We start from the raw sequence: 17,958 nt of genomic DNA, 5'->3' as shown, positions 1-17,958 counted from the left end.
TGTCTGAGCACTGAACCACTGGTATATCACAAGTGAACTCTTTATTTACTGCGTTTGCAATTAAGATAAAACCTATTTCGGAAGGAAACTACTTTTGCCATGGGGGGGGGGGCATTTATTGTTTGTTTACAGATAGCGGCCTTGGTGATATTATCTTGGGTCGATTGCGCAGCCAGTCATTGTAGGCAATAGAGCTACAGTGGTGCCTCGCAAGACGAAATTAATTCGTTCCACGAGTTGCTTCGTCTTGCGATTTTTTCGTCTTGCGGAGCGCGGATTTCCCGGCTATTAACGGCTTTAAGAAAAAGGAAGCAAACCCGCAAGATGTTTTCGTCTTGCGAAGTAAGCCCACAGGGAAATTCGTCTTGCGAAGCACCTCGAAAAACGGAAAACCCTTTCGTCTAGCGAGTTTTTCGTCTTGCGAGGCATTCGTCTTGCGGGGCACCGCTGTATAGCGCTGTTCCTAGAGTGAGTGGACCAATCCTGCATCCTCTCACTCTTGCCTTGCCTGCACAACCCAAGTCCACCAACCCAACCCATTTGAGGATGTGAGGATAGACTGTTCAAACAACCCTTCACAGGAGAAGTCAGTGCTATAGAACACAGCATGAATCAGAACAGTGTTAATCTCTTAGGGCTTGGCTGAGCTTACAAACCACGCAAGTACAACAGGATGTGTTACTGCAGAGGCAGGGGAGAGACAAGGGGCCACAGTAATGTTGCAGAGCAGTCAAGATGGGAGTATATGCTCTGCCATGTATAAAGATCCCCAGTTCAGCTGAGGAACCCTTGGCCTTCCAGATGTTGCTGGACCAAACCATCCAGCATCTCTGCCCATTGGCCATGCTGGCTGGGGCTGATGGGAGTTGGGACTGGAGAGTCACGGTTTCCCCCGCCCTGGTATAATCCCTTCCCCACATACAAATGTGTAGGACAGTCTTCCACAACTGGGTGCCCTCCAAATGTTTGGACTACAGCTCCCACCAGCCAGCGTGGCCAATGGGCAGGAATGATGGGAGATGCCATTCAAAAACATCTAGAGGGAATCTGGTTGGGGAAAGCTGGTGTACTGAATGTGTATCCAACATCTGAACATCTGAACCTTAAGCCTGAGGTGGTACAAACCAGCAGCAAATACACCATCTGCCTCAAAGTGGGGGGAAAGGCTGGAAAGAAACCCATGCGATAGACCGGAGGTGTTGCTGCCTGTGGGGATGTGGTGAAAGGACTTCCTAGGGACTGCAGGTTTCAGCCTGGGCTTCCTGCTCAGAGGTCAGCTTGAGGGATTAAACAGTATCATTTTTCCCTTCCCCTCCTACCCAGCCTCAGCTTTCAGGGAAATTCTCCCTGTCTGGCCACCTCTAGCCTTTAATGCTTGCCTTTCAACCAACACCCACTTCCTGCTTCCTTCTCAGTTCCCTTGTTTTCACTACTGTTAACTTGCAGGACTATGGGACACTTCTCCAGTGCCTGGCAACTGGACCCGATGCCCCTGTGAGAAATTTCCTGTGATTGGCAGAAACACAAGCGAACATACCCATGGTTGTCATGCCAACAGGGTGACTGGCTCTTGCCTTTCCTTAATGGCCTGGACTTTCCCTGCCTTGGCTCTAAGGCCAGTCATCCAGTGAGACACCCAGTGTGTTAAATTGATCCCTTCCCATCCAACTCGCCTAGTCTTGGTTTCATGTGGTCAGTGAGGTTTTTAAGACTGCAGTGAAGGATTCATACGGGCACATCACTGTCCAAACCTCCCTCCCCTCTATGGACGCAAAAAAAGAGTCAGGAACTCAGGATTCCTATAAAACAAATCTCCTGATTTATACCAAATATATATATATTCATATAAAAGAGCAAAAAAACACAATTTCATTAACTATTTCCGCAAATTATAAAAAGGCAAAAAATACAAACACAATTCATGTTGATCGCTGAGATGATCAAAACGTGACTGGGGTCCCGATGCAATTCAGTGGGGAACCCAGCACGGCACCCCATAGAGGGCAGGAAGGCAGATGCCATTTAGAAACTGGCATCTTGGAATGTAGTACAATTATCTTTGGCCCAACCACCAACTGCTTGCAAAATCTGGTGTCGGGGGAGAGAGAAAGAGAAAGAGATGACCAGGTTGTGTGCGGCTGTGTAGAGAAGACAAGAAAGTTGTGGACATCTCATTCCTCTTTCTGCTCTCCCCCCTATACAGTAAACCCCAACAAAAACAGTGAATGCTGCTATATAGCTGCCTATCTCTGTCCCACTAGTGCAGCTTTCGTCACCTGGAGTCTTCCAGATGTTTTGGACTATCAATTTCCATGGCCATGCTGGCTGGGGGCTGATGGGAGCTGGTAGTCCAAAATACATGGAAGACTCCAGGTTGATGAAGGCTAGACTAGAGAAAACATGGAAATCCCTCCTAAGAGGAGACAATCAGCAGAGGAAGAGAACAAAATAGTACCTTTACCACATGTATAAAAGTAAAAAAAATAGTGTCCCTTTTAGAACCTTTTTAAAAAAAGACACTCGCACACTCACATACATACATACATACATACACTGAGCTAGACTTCCAAACGTGCCCCTCAGGAGGCATGGATGAGGAGGCTTTCATCATTTCCCTTCTTTGCCCTCAACCCAACAAAAATCAGAGAACATCCTTGTCCCTCCACCCACTCTGTCCGGGCGTTTCCAAACTTCAGGCTAGGAGCAGACATTCACACACTGCCAATTTCTCCACAGACACTTCCTGTTGTCATCTGTGCAGCTGCCCAGTGAGGCCCAGTACTTCAGAGGCCTGGAAAAAGGAAGGAAAAACATGTTAGTTTCTCAGTCCAAACCTGCACTTCACAAATGTGTTTGTATCCCAAGAAGGGTGGCTGAGGTCCATCACTGAAGAAAGCTGTGGGCTGGAGAATGGACAGTGAGCTTAGTTCAGTTCTAGCACTCAGGACCATTTCCCAGGCTTAGAATTCTTTAATACTGTGTGGATGTGTTTTGTACCTGCCTCCAGGTTGTAGATCTCGGAAGTTCTAGCAAAAAAAAAAAAAAAGGTGTGGGTACAGTTTGTCTGTTTTAGGGAATTCCCCAATTGTTCCCCGAGCGTCAAATTTCCTCACTGTTGATGCTTGCTGCATCTGGATGCTAATCATCAACTTTCATTTAATCCAGCCTATTTTCTGGTTGTCTCTCCCAAACACATTGCCACAGGGCAGCATCCGTAACCATATTGCACTTTGATGTAATCCTTCACAAGGCTCACCTCAGAACCTACAGGTGGCAGCGGGAAACCCCAGCCCTCCATTCTACACTAGCAGCTCTTTCAAGCTTAATCAGTCAGCACCCGCTAGACGGCATCATGATTCTGGCTCTTCCAAGCTGCAACATTCAGCCTTTGCGGGCATCCTAGGAAAGCCTAACCCAGGCTTCACTTACCAGTCGGTCGCTCACAGGCTGCGCCTTCCTTCTCATGTGCTGAGTTGAGGCGGTTCTGTTCTGCAGCCAGCCCGTTGGACTCCGGGCTGCTACTACGAGAGGGGCTGGCCGTGTCCTCCGGCTGCAGGTGGAAGGCCATTTCTAGGTGCTCTTGTGCCATGCGGAGGTGTTTGCGCAGTCGCTCCAACTCATGGCTCGGGACGGTCGGTGCGACAGCATAGCGGTTGGCGGCCAGCCCAGCCAAGCTCTCTCCACCGTAGCCCAACTTGTCCTTGGCTAGCTGTCTCTTGGAGGTTTCCTTCTTGAGAGAATGGTAGGTCGGGGGTGCACTGGGATGCTTCTGGACATACTGGGACCTGGGGGGGTCACCACCGTCCTTACTATCAATGCCGCGTAGGGCATCCCGAATCCCACCAAAGCCCAGGTGGAACAGCTCACAGACATTGAGCAGGAGACAAAGGCAGCTCACAGCATACATAATGAGGAGGAAGATGGTTTTCTCCGTAGGGCGGGAGACAAAGCAATCCACTGTGTGAGGGCACGGGCTGCGGGTGCAGACGTACGAGGGCATCACCTCGAAGCGGTACAGCACGTACTGCCCCAGCAGGAAGCCCACCTCAAACACCGAGCGGCACAGCAGCTGTAGCACGTATGCTGTCATCAGCCCGTCCTTCTTGATGCGCCGGCGGCCATCATGCTTCTGGCTGTTGGGCTCCTTCACCTCCCTCTCGGGCTCCACCTCCTCAAAGATCATGGGGTCCTCCTCGCCATTGTCCTCAGCCTCCTCGTAGTCGCGGCCTGCGCCACGGTGTACCACGGGGGCGCGGCTTTTCTGAGGCGGCTGGCGCGAGAGGCGGTGCAACGCAAAGCCCAGGTACATCACCGAGGGCGTGGCTATCATGATGATCTGGAAGATCCAGAAGCGGACGTGCGAAAGCGGGGCAAAGGCGTCGTAGCAGACATTTTCACAGCCCGGCTGCTGCGTGTTACACACGAACTTGCTCTGCTCATCGTAGTAGATGGACTCGCCGCCCACCGCCGTCAGGACAATGCGGAAGACAATCAGCACAGTCAGCCACACCTTCCCCACAAAGGTCGAGTGCTGGTTGATCTCCTCAAGGAGGCGGGTGAGGAAACTCCAGCTCATCTTGGCTCAGCACACGCCTGCAGTCAACAAGCACAGTAGGCAGAAGGTTAAACTGAAGTAAATGTCATCCGATTTCCCCACAAGCTTCCAAGTGAACTCCCCAAGACCCCACAAGGAGGAACGTACAGACTCCAGTCCCACAAGATGTCTAGGTTTTTTTTTGTTTGTTTTTTAAAGTGAAGTCATGGGTGGGAACCAGAATTTCTGGTGGTGATGAGAATTAGAATTTTTTTGGGGAAACTAACAAACATTATTATAATTTGGTGTGTTAAAGTGTCCTGTTATATTTGGGAAACGTATCCACATGAAAACCACATCATGTCAATTAAACAATAAATAATCCATCCTTTAAAACATTGCCATCTCAAAACAGATTTTCTAGTAAGGATCAGTTTCAGACAAATCTAAAGCTTCCTATTCTCAACTTTCATTTTTATCCCCATGGGCTTCAGAAAGTTTGCATGGATTGGTGGGGGGGGGGGAACCCTCTACTGTTTCACTTGTTAGCTTGTTTCTTAAGTTTAGTTAGTTTTTTTAAAAAAGAAAATAGCCATAGCCCTTTGTAAACACTCCACTCTTCATTCTAAAAGAGAAAAAATATATTAAGGGGTTTTTGCAGGGTTATTGTCAATTTTTCCACTTAGAAATTGACAAAATCCTCAGGCAGAGGAGAAATGGGGGTTCCTTCCCATTTTCCCATGTAATTATGTAAGAATGAGCTCCACAAAAACCCTGGAGCAGGAGTGAATCATAGCTTAATTCCACTCACTTTCCACTCACTACAAAACGACTTGGCTTTTGCCATCATACCCATGGTGACTTCCAACTGATAATCGCATAGCACCTACAAAAAGCAACAACTGAGGACCACTTAAGAAACTGCTCTTTTAAAGATGTAGATGCCAACTATTTTATGTATATACATACTCAGCATGTGTGCAACAAATACATACTTGTAAACACATGGATCATACAGGTAAACAGGCAAGAGAACTCAAGTTTGGCGATGGGTTCTTGCCACGTTTAAATACATACACTTCCTGCTTACTGTTAGAAAGCCAACCAGTGACTCACAGCCCAATCTTTCCATACCCAAAAAGCACAACACAAGTTTCTAAGACACTTGATACTCCCCCTCCCATCTCCGGAGTCAACTCAGGGCCAAACTAGACTCATGTCCGAGAAGCGTGAACGCATCTCCCAAACAATTTGTGTGTGTGTGTGCTTGGCCAAAAGCAGCCACAGTGGAGACCATTTGGATTTGAAATCCAACATAGGCAGAGGGAGGGAATAACCCTTTCCCTACACTGTGGTCTTGATCCAAACCACTCACCGCCAGAACCATTAGCTGAAAAAGTAAAATGCAGTGTCTGTATGTTCCACCATGGGGTGGGTGGGTGTGTACATACAAAATTGCCCCCCCTTTTTTTAGCCCTACCTTATATAAAGTGATGAATTTTACAGCTTGCTGACATCACATTTCCTTTGACCCTCCTCCTGAGAGGAAACCCAATTCTGCTTGACTCATCTCATACACATATTGTAACAATGACGCGCGCGCACACACAGTGACAAAGCTGAATGGAGATGAGGGCTGGCATGGGATACGAAGCCAAGTATCTGCCTATACTACTCATGGGGAGGGTTTATTCTCCCTTGCCTCCTAGGAACACTCCCTGCTGTCAACTTAGCCCTGAGATCAGTGCAGGAGATTTGGCAGAGCAGCTGCTTCTGGGAGTCAACTCAAGAGGCTTGCCTCAACCTTTGGGTGGATGCCACGTCCTGGTGCACCTGGGGCGGGTGTGACGCCCCAATGCTCACATACAATAAGCATCCTGGAGTAAAGGAGGCACCCCAGCCAGCCCCAGGGTAGAAGTTTGTGCTATGCTCAGCTTCTACAGGGCAAATGTTTAAGGGTGCTCAATCACCTCTGCTTCCTGTTCCCATCACCATGCCAGGGCTTAGCTAGCGAGGTCCTCCTCCCTCTCTTAGCTGTTTCAACAGTACATGCACAACACACCCAAAAGTGCTGAGGCTAAAGTCATGCAAAGAGAAGCAAAGTGTTTTATTTCTCCAGCATTCACACGCATGCTGTAAGCAGGGGAATAGACTATTGTTTTCCCTCCCAAGCAGAAGATTGCATCATTGATGCCGACAAGGGAATGAAGATTCCCACCCACCCACTTTGCTCTGCTTCCTACACCTGCTATCTCCATTCAGAGGTGGGTATCACTGGAAGGAAAAAAGCAGAAGCTACTCCAATAGCATTCTTCCAACGTATGTGGCAGGCGTTTGCTGTGATCTAGGAAATAGCCTGTAATCCCCAACTTTGAGCTGTAAGGGTAACACTTCTTAACTAAACCACCAGTACTTTAAAAGTTGTTAGAACTGCAACCTGCAGAACAGCCTTGTGGGGGCAGACATCCTTCTCAGTTATTCCCAAAGGTGTTCTCTGAACATAGTCAAGAGTTCAAAAACCATGACTGCCACAAGGAGCAATATGGGGAAGAAAAGTTTCCTTCATTTTCTTTTTCTGCAGGAACTTTCCCATTCCCCAAGTTCATTAGTAGCAATAACTCAATGTGAACTGGAAATAAATATTAGGAAACCGTGGCAATTTCAAGGTTTATAGCAGGTGTATACAAGGGAAACAAAACATGCTACATCAGATCACTTCCTAGCATATCAGAAAATTTCCCAAGCCAAACTGAAAATTTCCCAATGCAAATTCCCCTAATTTTCATAGGTTTTCCCAGAACTTTTTCCAGCTCACAATTTTCACTGACCACAAGCATTGGTTTGTTTTACTCACATAAAGGAGAAAATTGTTATTTGCACACAAGCATCTTGTACTCAGTTGATTAAACTGACATAAAAAAGACATGAGAAACAGCCACTAGTGTGCACTGCAAAGCAGTTTTAGAGCACCAGTCAGGACAGTGTTACTTCAGTTTAACAACCTTACTCAGTCTCCAACCTGCCTGACACACACACACACTTCAGAGCCTGATAAACTTTAAAGGAGACCTGTGCTCGAGGGAACTGCTGCCATCAAGTCAATTCTTTGCAGCTGAGAGGACTGAATACTTTGCAGGATTGGAAGGTCCACACCCTAGGGAAGGTGGTATGCAGTTATCACACAGGTGAAAGCAGCCTAGACCAGTCTTTTTCAACCTGGAGCCCTCCAGATCTTGGAGACTACAAATCCCATCAGCCCCAACCAGCTAGACAGTTTATGAAAGATTTTCACCCTTTTCTCTAAAACTACCTCTTTATTCGCATTCCCAGCTAACGGCAGAATGCCACAAGGGAGGGCACAGTACACTCACAACTTACACACATTTAACTTGTGCACATTCTGTTTTATGCGTGAAGCAAAAAAACAACAAAAAACCATTTTTTTAAAGGGAGTTGAAAGGGGGCAGATGTCTCAAAAAGAACTTGGCCAATCCCACCCATCACTGCACCTAATATGTTTTGACTATGCACAATTTTGGCTTTAGGCACTATCCCAGGAAAATCCCCACTCCTTGAGGGCTTACTGTAGTAATCTTAAAACTGAATGGAGGCAGCCTAATCTCGTGTGTGTGTGTGTGTGTGTGTGTGTGTGTGTTTTGGAGGAGTGATGTAATAGTTGTGCTAGCAGACCTCACCTTACCCATTCAAAGGTTTGCAAATAAATTCACAAAAATTACTAATCCATATGCTCTTCTAGCCTTTCCCTTCCATGTAAGGATATTTCTGGCACAACATACTGAAATGGGGGTGGGGGTGGGGTGGGGTGGAGGACAATTTTCTTCCAACTTACAAAGGCTCCCTTATCTGGTTTCAGAATGCCATAGGTGACAGAAATTTACAAGTCTGTATTCAAAGGGAGTGATAAGAGCAGTTAGAAGGCATGCTAGGAGAATGGGGGATTTACTTCATTCTTCTGGGTTAGTTCATTTCAATTATATTCTGTAATGCAATGCAATGTGAGTAGCAATGCAACTGAGCACCCAGGAAAAAAGTTTTGCTACCTAATACCATAGTAGTTATTTATTTCTAATATGCCATTTTTTACTTGTGTTATAAGAATTCTAAGGACTCAAATATAGAATGGTCATAAATGTACAAGGCAAACACATACATAAGTATATAAACCACGTGTCTGAAATAGTACAGGAGAGCAATCCTGAAGCCATGTTGACTCTCCCAAATTGACCTCAAATATTTCTCTGCTGTAAGAGAGGAAATGGGAAAAGCTTTCAAATTATCTTTGGACTGTAGGAGCTTACACATTCCTGCAAATACAGTCTGGCAAGTATCTGTTAAACTGAGCAAACTATCAATATGTGTAAGAGATTTAGGAAATAAAGTATTTACTATCTCAAAGAAATGGCCAGGCTACCCAGAAAATGCAATGAAGTAAGGCATTATCAGGTATCCTGGCAGACAGGAGAGAAGCAACACTCTCAAATTTCTGCTGGAGAACCCTCCTTCTGTGATGTATGAATGTTTTTTTTTTTTTTTTGAGGGGGGTCTTGCGGTACAGGGTGGGCAATTTCAAAAGTCCTTATAGGGGCTTCGGCACCATTTTTCTGGGTCTCTCCAACGACCTTGCAAAGGAGGGGAGCCAACTCTGTTGCAACAGAAAAATAAAGACCTGCCTTGCTTTCTATGGATCTTGCCTCCATCCATTTATCTCTGACCAGTCATGGACTTAGGGGACCATGACTCAGTTAGGCAACTCAGTTGGGCAGCAAAAGCCAAACTCCCTATTTTTTCTATAACACTTGTCAAGAGAGATAACCACAAAGCTCAATTACACACTAGTTTTGGCACCTCTACAAACAGTGCAAAAGTTGTAGAACTCCTTTGAATTGGAAACAAGACTACCCCCCTCATTACCTGCATTTTGCTGCCAAATAAACAAGTTTTTCTTCTAACAAGCACTGAGAGGGTGGATTAGCTAAGAACTGCTTATTCATTGTGGTTGTATACATTGAAGTTAGAATTTTTATGGCTATATATTTATTATATATTTATTTATATTTATTAGTTGTATTATTAGTTGTACACTGCTTTTTTTAAAACCCTCAAAGCGGTTTACAAAAAGATAAGACAATAAAACAAAGGAAAAAATAAAACTCTACTTTGAAACATATGAAATTTAAAATACTACACACACACGCTACTATATTTTACAGGTGATTGTACCCCACTCTTGGATCCTTTTGGGATGATGGAAGCTTTATTATATAATACATAAATAATGATGGACTAATGCTACCAGAACTCCAGGCAAACAGAGCACCAGGATTGCCTTTTGCTTAAAGTTACAATTTTCAACACTGGCCATGTGCTTGGAGACCACATGCAGCACAAATCAGGGAGCCAAGCTGACTTTGATGCTACTCAAAGGAGAATGGACAATGGAGGAATTCACAGGAATTCCCTACCATAGAAGAGTCAAGCTAGACAAATCCCTTGTTGGGAGTTGGTTGTTTGGGTCTATGTCCACCCCTCCATGTTACACTCCAACCAATACCAAGCCTGTTCTTTTCAAAGGACTACTGACCACAAGACTACTTGGCACAAATGTGTGTTTACCAACAAAGGAGCATTTCCTGGGTAAATGGGACAAATATCAGCTGCCCAACGAGCACACCTGAATAAAGCATATGCTTGAGCACATAGGGCACTTTAAAATATCATGGCCAGCCCTAGCCCCCAGGGTGTGTTATCCCTCCTTGAGTTAAGTACTGTACTTCTGTCCCTGTATTATGCCTCAAAACCAACTTCTGCCTCAAAGGGGGCAACTGGAACAAAAAATACGAGTCACAAGCCCGCACGGCCATATGTAGATATCTGCCCCCTTGGTTCAAAACTCTTATACTTCGCTAATCTGGGGCATATGCCCCAAATCACTCAACACGGTCCTCGCTATGCACACAACCAGGGCGACCTGAAAATGGATCCCCTCTCCATTTTTTGTCTTGTTGGGGTGGAGGGGTGGGTTTCTAACCATTATTATGGGTATACCATATAAATCACGGCGCGGTTAATTAATCCGCAATCAAGACAGAGTGCTCTTGCGGGCAGCGCAGCGATAAGCTATCGGTGCCCGGAACAATGGGAAGCTCCGGGAGTAAAAAAGATAGCATTACCTATCACAAAGAAACCAAATTCCTCGAAATGCATAACGTGAGAATCTACTTTTAGCTCTTCCTCCCTCGCCGGGGCTTGCCTGGAAAACGCTCACATCCAGAAGCTTAGGAATGGGAGGGAAGGCCATGAAGCGAGGATGCCTACCCTCCTGGCCCTGCGAAACCCTTCGTGTGGCCCCCTCAAATTCCACCTTCCCCCCACCCCAAGTCAGGCACCCAATCACCGAGCCATTTCTCCATGAGCTTCAGAGGGTTTCCGAAGGCTCCACACGACCTGGCGGAGCTCGCCGGGGAAGACGCGCGCTCAAGGGGACAAGGCAAAGAGCCCCCAGCCCCAAGCAGCCTCCCCGCCACCCCAGTCCCTCCTCACTTACTGTACTCTCGTCCGGCGGAGCTCACAAAAGACTCCCGCCCCGCTGCACTCGCTCTTCTCCCGCCCGTCCGAACAAAGGGGCCCCAGACCGTCGCCGCCCCCCGCCCCCTTCGGCCACGCCTTGGGAGGGACCCCCGCCCCTTTCCCCTCCTCCTCCTCCTCCCGCCTCCCTGCCGGGGGCAAAACCCAACGCTGACTACTGTAAGGAGAGACTGGGGATGGCGGGCAAAGAGCCCGCGTGTCCGAACGTGTGCATTACACGTCGACACCCATTCTCCTCCCCGGCTGGGAGCGAGGCGGCACACGGTCCGCCTGCCTGCCTTTCTCCTGCCAGTGGCGCGGAGGAAAACAAACTTTCAACGCTAGGAGTAGGTCTTCCGAGTTTGGCGGAGCCAAGAGAGAGAAAGACTCGGATCCGTGGCCCGATCCCAGGCACGTCTTTTCTCGGGAGAAAACTCCGCTTACTTCATATATTCGTAGAATCCCTGCAGTGGAACTTAAGTTCCAAGGAGCACGGAAACATTCAGAGATGGGATATCCCTGGATGTGAATCATACCAGCCGCTCGCCGGTACGGACTAAATGATTAAACTTGGGCGGGCGTCACAGGACGAGGAGTCATTGCAACAATCAGTGAAAGTCCTCCCGAGACATTAATCAGAGGAAATTCGTCTATCATCGTCGTCAAAATGCTTGTATGGTTTGGGCGTCTGTCGGGGGTTCTCCCCATGCCCCGCAAAGCCTTAGGAATCCCTTTCCCCTTTAAAAAAAAAAAGAGAAAAACACAGTAAAGTAGTGCGGCTCGGGCCTTTTGCTCCCCGCCCTCCCCGATTCATTGGTTTGCTTGCTGCCCATTACATTTCCTTACTGCTTAGGCAGAGGCGATCCCTTTTGGATTGCGCGCTGCCCTATCGGTAGACGCCTCGCATCTTAATGGTTGGAACGTGCGCCAAGCTATTGCTTGGAATTTAGTGATGTGGTTGGGCCTTGAACCTCTTCGCCCGCCTGCTTCCCTGGCGCAGCGGGAAGGGAAAATGAGAGCACCCAAAACCCGGTCTGGGTTACTTGCAAGGGTTAATTTGAGGCGGGGTTCAGTCCCCACCCTATTCCAAATGCAAAGTTTGCTTCTGAAATGTATAACAATAAAAATGCCTCTGGCCACGTACAGAATGCATCCTACCAGCACTGCATACCTGCAGCTGCTCAGATCCATGCATTTAGGATCAGAGGGCAAGCATTTCAAGCAGATTTGAACTCCCAGACTTACCCCCACCTCCATTTTGTAAATTGACTGCTGGTTACTTAAGTGTTACTCACCCCTCAAGACAGCCTGGAAATTAAAAGTAATTTATCAACATTCCCTCAAATAAATCCATCTAACACCTTCCTCAAAGGGGCCACAGATTTATTAAGAAACAGGGAGCCTGAGGGTGTGACTCTTACACCTTAGTAACCCGCAAAACCCGATGCCCAAGGTCACAAGCAGCTTCTGGGGACTCCTGGGGACACAATTATGTGGGCCCAAAGAAACAAGCCTGCATGGTCAGGGCCTCATGTTATCTCCATAGACTCCAAAGGATACCAAGGCACTCAACTCACATAGAGGCCCCTGGGTGCAGTCCCCTAGCTTTCATTTGGTATAAGGCCTTGCACTTCTGCAAGCAAGGCCATCACATAAGGATGGTGAAATTGAGAAGTTAGGTCTAGAGCAAGTTCACTTCTGCAAAATACTCCTTTTGAACAGCAGCACACAAGCAAAAACCATCTGTCAGCTGAAAAGGCATGCCTGCATTGCATCAATGGTTAAACCATGTGCATGTTGACTCAGATGCACGTTACCCGAGTCCACTATAGCTGACTCCGAAATAAGTTTGCATGAGCATGCAATAACTTTGACTTATTTTTCTCCCCTGCCCCTGCAAGACCCTGAGAAAGTGTACTTTGCAATCTAGAACACTAAGTTGTTCACTGAGATTGTACAGTTTTCATTACCGCACCCCTTGCATGCATGTTCAAAGAGTGCCTTCTCCCCTCCCCCAGTGCAAGCTGACATATTTCAAATTCAAAGCTCTACGGACCAGTTTGTAAACATTAGCAATTTCCACATAAGTGTGTAAGACTGTTAAAACTATTGCCTCACAATGACCTGGAAAAGTACAGAGCTAAAAAAGAGAACAAGATAAAACTGTAAAATTATGCTCAAGTGAACTGCTTGACAGTGGGATGGACTCCCTCAGGATATTGTTGGCTCTCTTTCATTGGAGCTTTTTAAGTAGAGGTTGGATGGCCATCTGTCATGGATGCTTTAGCTGAGATTCTTGCATTGGACTAGATGACCCTTAGAGGCCCCCTTCTGACTACGATTCTATCAATATGTGAACACAACACTGACCTAGAACATGGTTATGGCAGTAACCTCTGCAGTAAAAGCACTTGATTATTTAATGGGCTTATACAACCAAGGTTGACCCCACTTTTTGATGAAATTAGTTTGTCCCAGCTGAGAAGCAGGGGCAGAAACGGCCCTTTACCTGCAGCAATCCTAAACACAGTGCAATGAGATTTACTCTACAGTAAGAGTAGAGCTGTATAAAATTATGTATGGGATGAAAAAAACGGACAGAAGTTGTTGTTTTTCTTCTTTTTCATGCTAGAACCCAAAGCCACCCAGTGAAGCTGAATGCTGTGAGATTCAGGGCAACCAAAAGAGAATGCTTCTAATCAGACTTTCGAATTTGCTACCATGAGGGGATTAGACAAGTTATTGGAGGATAAGTATCAATGGCTATTAGGAATGACAGGTATGTAGTTACCCTCAGTATCAGAAGTTGTAAACCCCTCCACAGCAAGCTGCTGGGGTTCAAGAGTGGAAGAGAGCTATTGCACTCAGGCCTTGCTTGCAAGATGCCCCTAAGCATTTGGTTGGCCACTGTGAGAATAAGATACTAGACTAGATAGCCTTTGATGTGATCACTGGGTGGTGTGTTTTGTTTTGTTTTGTTTTGTTTAATCTTACAGAATTAAGCTGCCAATATAGAGATCTTTAATTTTATTTCCATGCCTTGATTTTTGATGTATTTTATTTGTTTTATACTTGTGAACTTTTAGCTATATTTTCAGATGATTTGATTTGGGGTAGGGAGGACATTCAACAGTACAGTACTCCTTCCACTGTAGTGGCGTGCTCTGGTCCATGAGGTCACGAAGAGTCAGACACGATTAACAACAACAACTCCTTCCACAGCTGTTGTTGTTGTTTAGTCGTGTCCGACTCTTCGTGACCCCATGGACCAGAGCATGCCAGGCACTCCTGTCTTCCACTGCCTCTGCCTCCCGCAGTTTGGTCAAACTCATGTTGGTAGCTTCAAGAACACTGTCCAACCATCTCGTCCTCTGTCGCCCCCTTCTCCTTGTGCCCTCCATCTTTCCCAACATCAGGGTCTTTTCCAGGGAGTCTTCTCTTCTCATGAGGTGGCCAAAATATTGGAGCCTCAGCTTCCAGATCTGTCCTTCCAGTGAGCACTCTGGGCTGATTTCCTTCCACAGTATCCTGCAGCTATTTGAGACAATAGGCCTGATATCTTCTTTGACACCAGATTATTCTCCTCCCTTCTCCTTTTTCCGTCCATTTGTGTTTTGTTATTTAAATTGTTATTTAAATTTATATTGTTATTTAAATTAAAACCCAGGAGCGGGTTTTAATGTTAACACAGCAAGGCTTCCTGCTCTCCTAGTTGCTAAGGAAAGCAAACAACAATAAAACAGTCACAGCTCATGATAGTTAAATGCTTGCAGCTATGCTTGCCACACCAAGGGACAGGTTACTACAAAAAAACCTTCTTGATATAATAGGCAATTGTCATTCCCTTTCCTATGAGATATTCTGAGCTTAAGTATTTGTAAGCTGTGGAAACAAAACAAGACCGCTGTTGAATCTTTCTACCCTTTACAATCATTCTGTTGCCCCTGGGAAGATTTATGCATTACCTGCACCTATAATGAAAGTTATAAACCAGGCATGGGCTAGAATGCACATTCAATTCTAAAAAGGCTTTTTTCTGTTTTCTACACTACATTCACATGTACGCACAAATAGTACAGGCAAATCTGAAAGCAATCTTTCCAGCAATGTGCCGCTTTCTATTTTGTTTTTATGCTAGGGACAAATTGCCCCTAAATTCTAAAAGGGTAGTTAGGCCCAACCTGCAGACATAAAACAAACCCAGCATGGCTTATTATAACATTATTTTCCTTTATTTGTGACATGGAGTTATGTGTAACAGCCCTTCTTCATTAAGTCTCCCCCCACCCTTGCTTCAATTTCCATTCTATTCAAATAACAGAAAATGTTCTATTTCTGACCCCTTTATTTGAGCATTAAAATAGGTAATTTAAACACCTTGTTAAAGGGTTAAGGTTTTTCTTTGATGAAGCCTTGTGTAGAGGTGCCCTCTAGCGCCCAAGATTTTGGGTGGGTGGGTGCGTGACATCATACGTGCGACTTGAGGATGTCACTATTTGAACCCAAATCATATGCTCCACCAGAAGACAGTAATAGTACAAATAAAAATAAATAATACATTGAGCGCTCCACACAGCTTTGGTTATATCATTGTTTGCAGGTAGCGACCAGAAATAGAAAAATGGAAAAACCGGTTGCTATCAGAAACTGGATACTGGGCTAACAGATCTTTTATCTAATCCCATTAGGTGACAACCAAGTACAGTGGTACCTCGGGTTAGCTAAAGTGGTGCTTCAGGTTAAGAACAGTTTCAGGTTAAGAACGGACCTCCAGAACGAATTAAGTACTTAACCCGAGGTACCAGTGTAAATCATGTTCAGAGTAGGCCCATTTAAATCAATAGGCGTTTATTTTATTTATTTAAGTCTATGAGAAATGTTGGCTATCACCTATTAACAGTTTATTTTTATTTTTTAAGTTAAATATAAAGCTTTTCTATATTAAAAAAGACATTTGAAGATAGCCTTTTAAGAGCTTACAATTGTATCCTGAATTCTTCAGAATGGTTGCAAGGAACAATAACACAACTAATGCAGGGGAGGGATGAGGTTAGGAGAGATTTGCCAAGGCGTGGGTCAGGTAGGGTTGCCTGCATTTACTTTTAATGTCATCACTGAGACTGCACAGGACCAAATAGGGTGCAAATGAACCCTGCAAATCAGGATAAGCACATACAAGAATTCCCCAAATAAGACATTATAATCTTACTACTGATAACTTAGCACACCCTGTGCTTATATTAAGCTTCTTAAGTTAAAGTAAGTGTGTGTGTTTGACACGAACTGGTAGGACTTGTGCTGTTTGCCAACAGTGCAGGCATTCATACTATGACATTCCAAATGACTTAAAAGTGCTATTTATGAGTCGGCCACAGACAAACGTGTTTCCACATGTAGAAAGTGAGGAAGCCATTTAGGTGCTCTGGCACCAGATGTATGAACTGAAGGGAATACATTTGGCTCTCCACAACTTAACAGTAAAAGAGCATTTCTGACGAGGCCCAAATAGCATTTGAAATTCTGAAAGCAACCTAGTTCCCATCCACACACCCATCACACCAGCATTTTAGTCATGGGTCTGTTGCCCAGTCATTCTGGCGAGTGTCAATAAATAAATAAATAGGGGCTGTAACCTTAGGAGAAAGTGTCCATTCCTCATTTCCGATGGCTGCACTGTGGCAAACCCCTCACTGTTGTTCACAACGAAACATCTGCTTTTTTAAGCTGCTTGACAGCTGCTTCCAGCTGTTTGACACTGAAAGCTGATCCCCAGAAGTGTAGGCGCCATTTTGTTTGTAACCAACTTTGCCTCTGCCCTTTTAAGATCAAGGCTTGGATCAAAGAGCTTCACCTCTAGCCCAAATCAGTTCAGAATTGAAGCCCTCGGCAACCTGGCAATAAAGATTAGCTCTTGAAGATTTAAAAAGGATTGTGAATCTGGTCAGGCAAAGGGCTCTTTTCCTTTTTAGCATTAGAAAGCACCAGAGAAGCCCACAAGGACTTCAACAGCAGAGTCAAGGAAAGGCCAAATGGAAGCCTGTTCTCAGCCTGGCGTTGTTCTGAGGAAGCGTTTAAGGGCAGGGATGTTGTTCTCCAGTTGCTGTACACAGGGAAGAGAGGACATTCCTACAAAAACTCAAGACTGACAAGGCCACAGATAGTTTGCTTCTTGGTAAAATCTTGGCAGCTGTTGTGGTCAGATACAATGGCAACGCAAGTCTGTGATGCTGCGTAGGCAAGGCCTGAGGAAGGAAATGCTTTTCCACAAAACCTCTCCTGTGGGACTGGATGAAAGGGAAGCAGCTTTTGGGGGTGGGGGGAATGGAAATTTTAAAAACAGGCATAGAAAGAATGATAGGTCTGTTCTGACAGAAGAGAGATGTACAATAAAGGAATGGGAGAAGGGCAGGAGGGGAAAAACACCCTGTGCTGAAAGGGGAAGTGGCTTCCTCATTTCTTATCTCCCAGAATCCTGCTCCCACAGGCACATTATATACAGTACAGTACTCAAATTCTGCCGGAATGGGGTGGTAGCAGAGCTGTGTGTTATCACAGGAGTGAAGTGGAGTGTTTTTTTTTGTTCTTGTTATAACCCTAATAGCAATAGGGAGGAAGGAGGTGCCAGACCCTCTTTGCCTGCCGTATTTGACCTCACCCTCAGCTTTGTTCTTTTTGACTAGGGTTAAGTGGGAAATATGCCCCATACAGAGAAATGGGACGGGGTTGAGGCTGTTTCAGGACAAAAGTGGTGGAGCAAGGAAAGGACTCTCCTGCTTAGGCCTCTTCTGTTTTAAAATCAGCCTACCTCCATCTCCTACTTTACAGCTGTGTGTGGCATA

At 45.7% G+C, this 17,958-nt stretch overlaps 1 protein-coding gene across 2 annotated transcripts; it reads right to left on the bottom strand.

Moving 5' to 3' along the window:
• Window positions 1-1,796: 1,796 nt before the first annotated feature.
• On the bottom strand, window positions 1,797-12,127 carry LOC307199459 (gap junction gamma-1 protein-like). 2 transcript variants are annotated; one of them, XM_079947330.1, is made up of 3 exons: window positions 11,966-12,127; window positions 3,430-4,593; window positions 1,797-2,791 (listed from the first exon to the last, which is right to left on the bottom strand). In XM_079947330.1, the coding sequence occupies exons 2-3, from the start codon at window positions 4,574-4,576 to the stop codon at window positions 2,784-2,786; spliced, it is 1,155 nt and encodes a 384-aa protein (XP_079803456.1). In that variant the 5' UTR covers window positions 4,577-4,593; window positions 11,966-12,127; the 3' UTR covers window positions 1,797-2,783. The 2 variants fall into 2 exon arrangements, with proteins under 2 accessions (XP_079803456.1, XP_079803455.1); XM_079947329.1 differs by lacking the exon at window positions 11,966-12,127 and adding an exon at window positions 11,100-11,196.
• Window positions 12,128-17,958: the final 5,831 nt, after the last annotated feature.

The sequence above is a fragment of the Podarcis cretensis genome, assembly GCF_951804945.1.
Source record: "Podarcis cretensis genome assembly, chromosome: 1".
NCBI lineage: Eukaryota > Metazoa > Chordata > Lepidosauria > Squamata > Lacertidae > Podarcis > Podarcis cretensis.
This window is presented reverse-complemented; position numbering and strand designations above follow the sequence as displayed.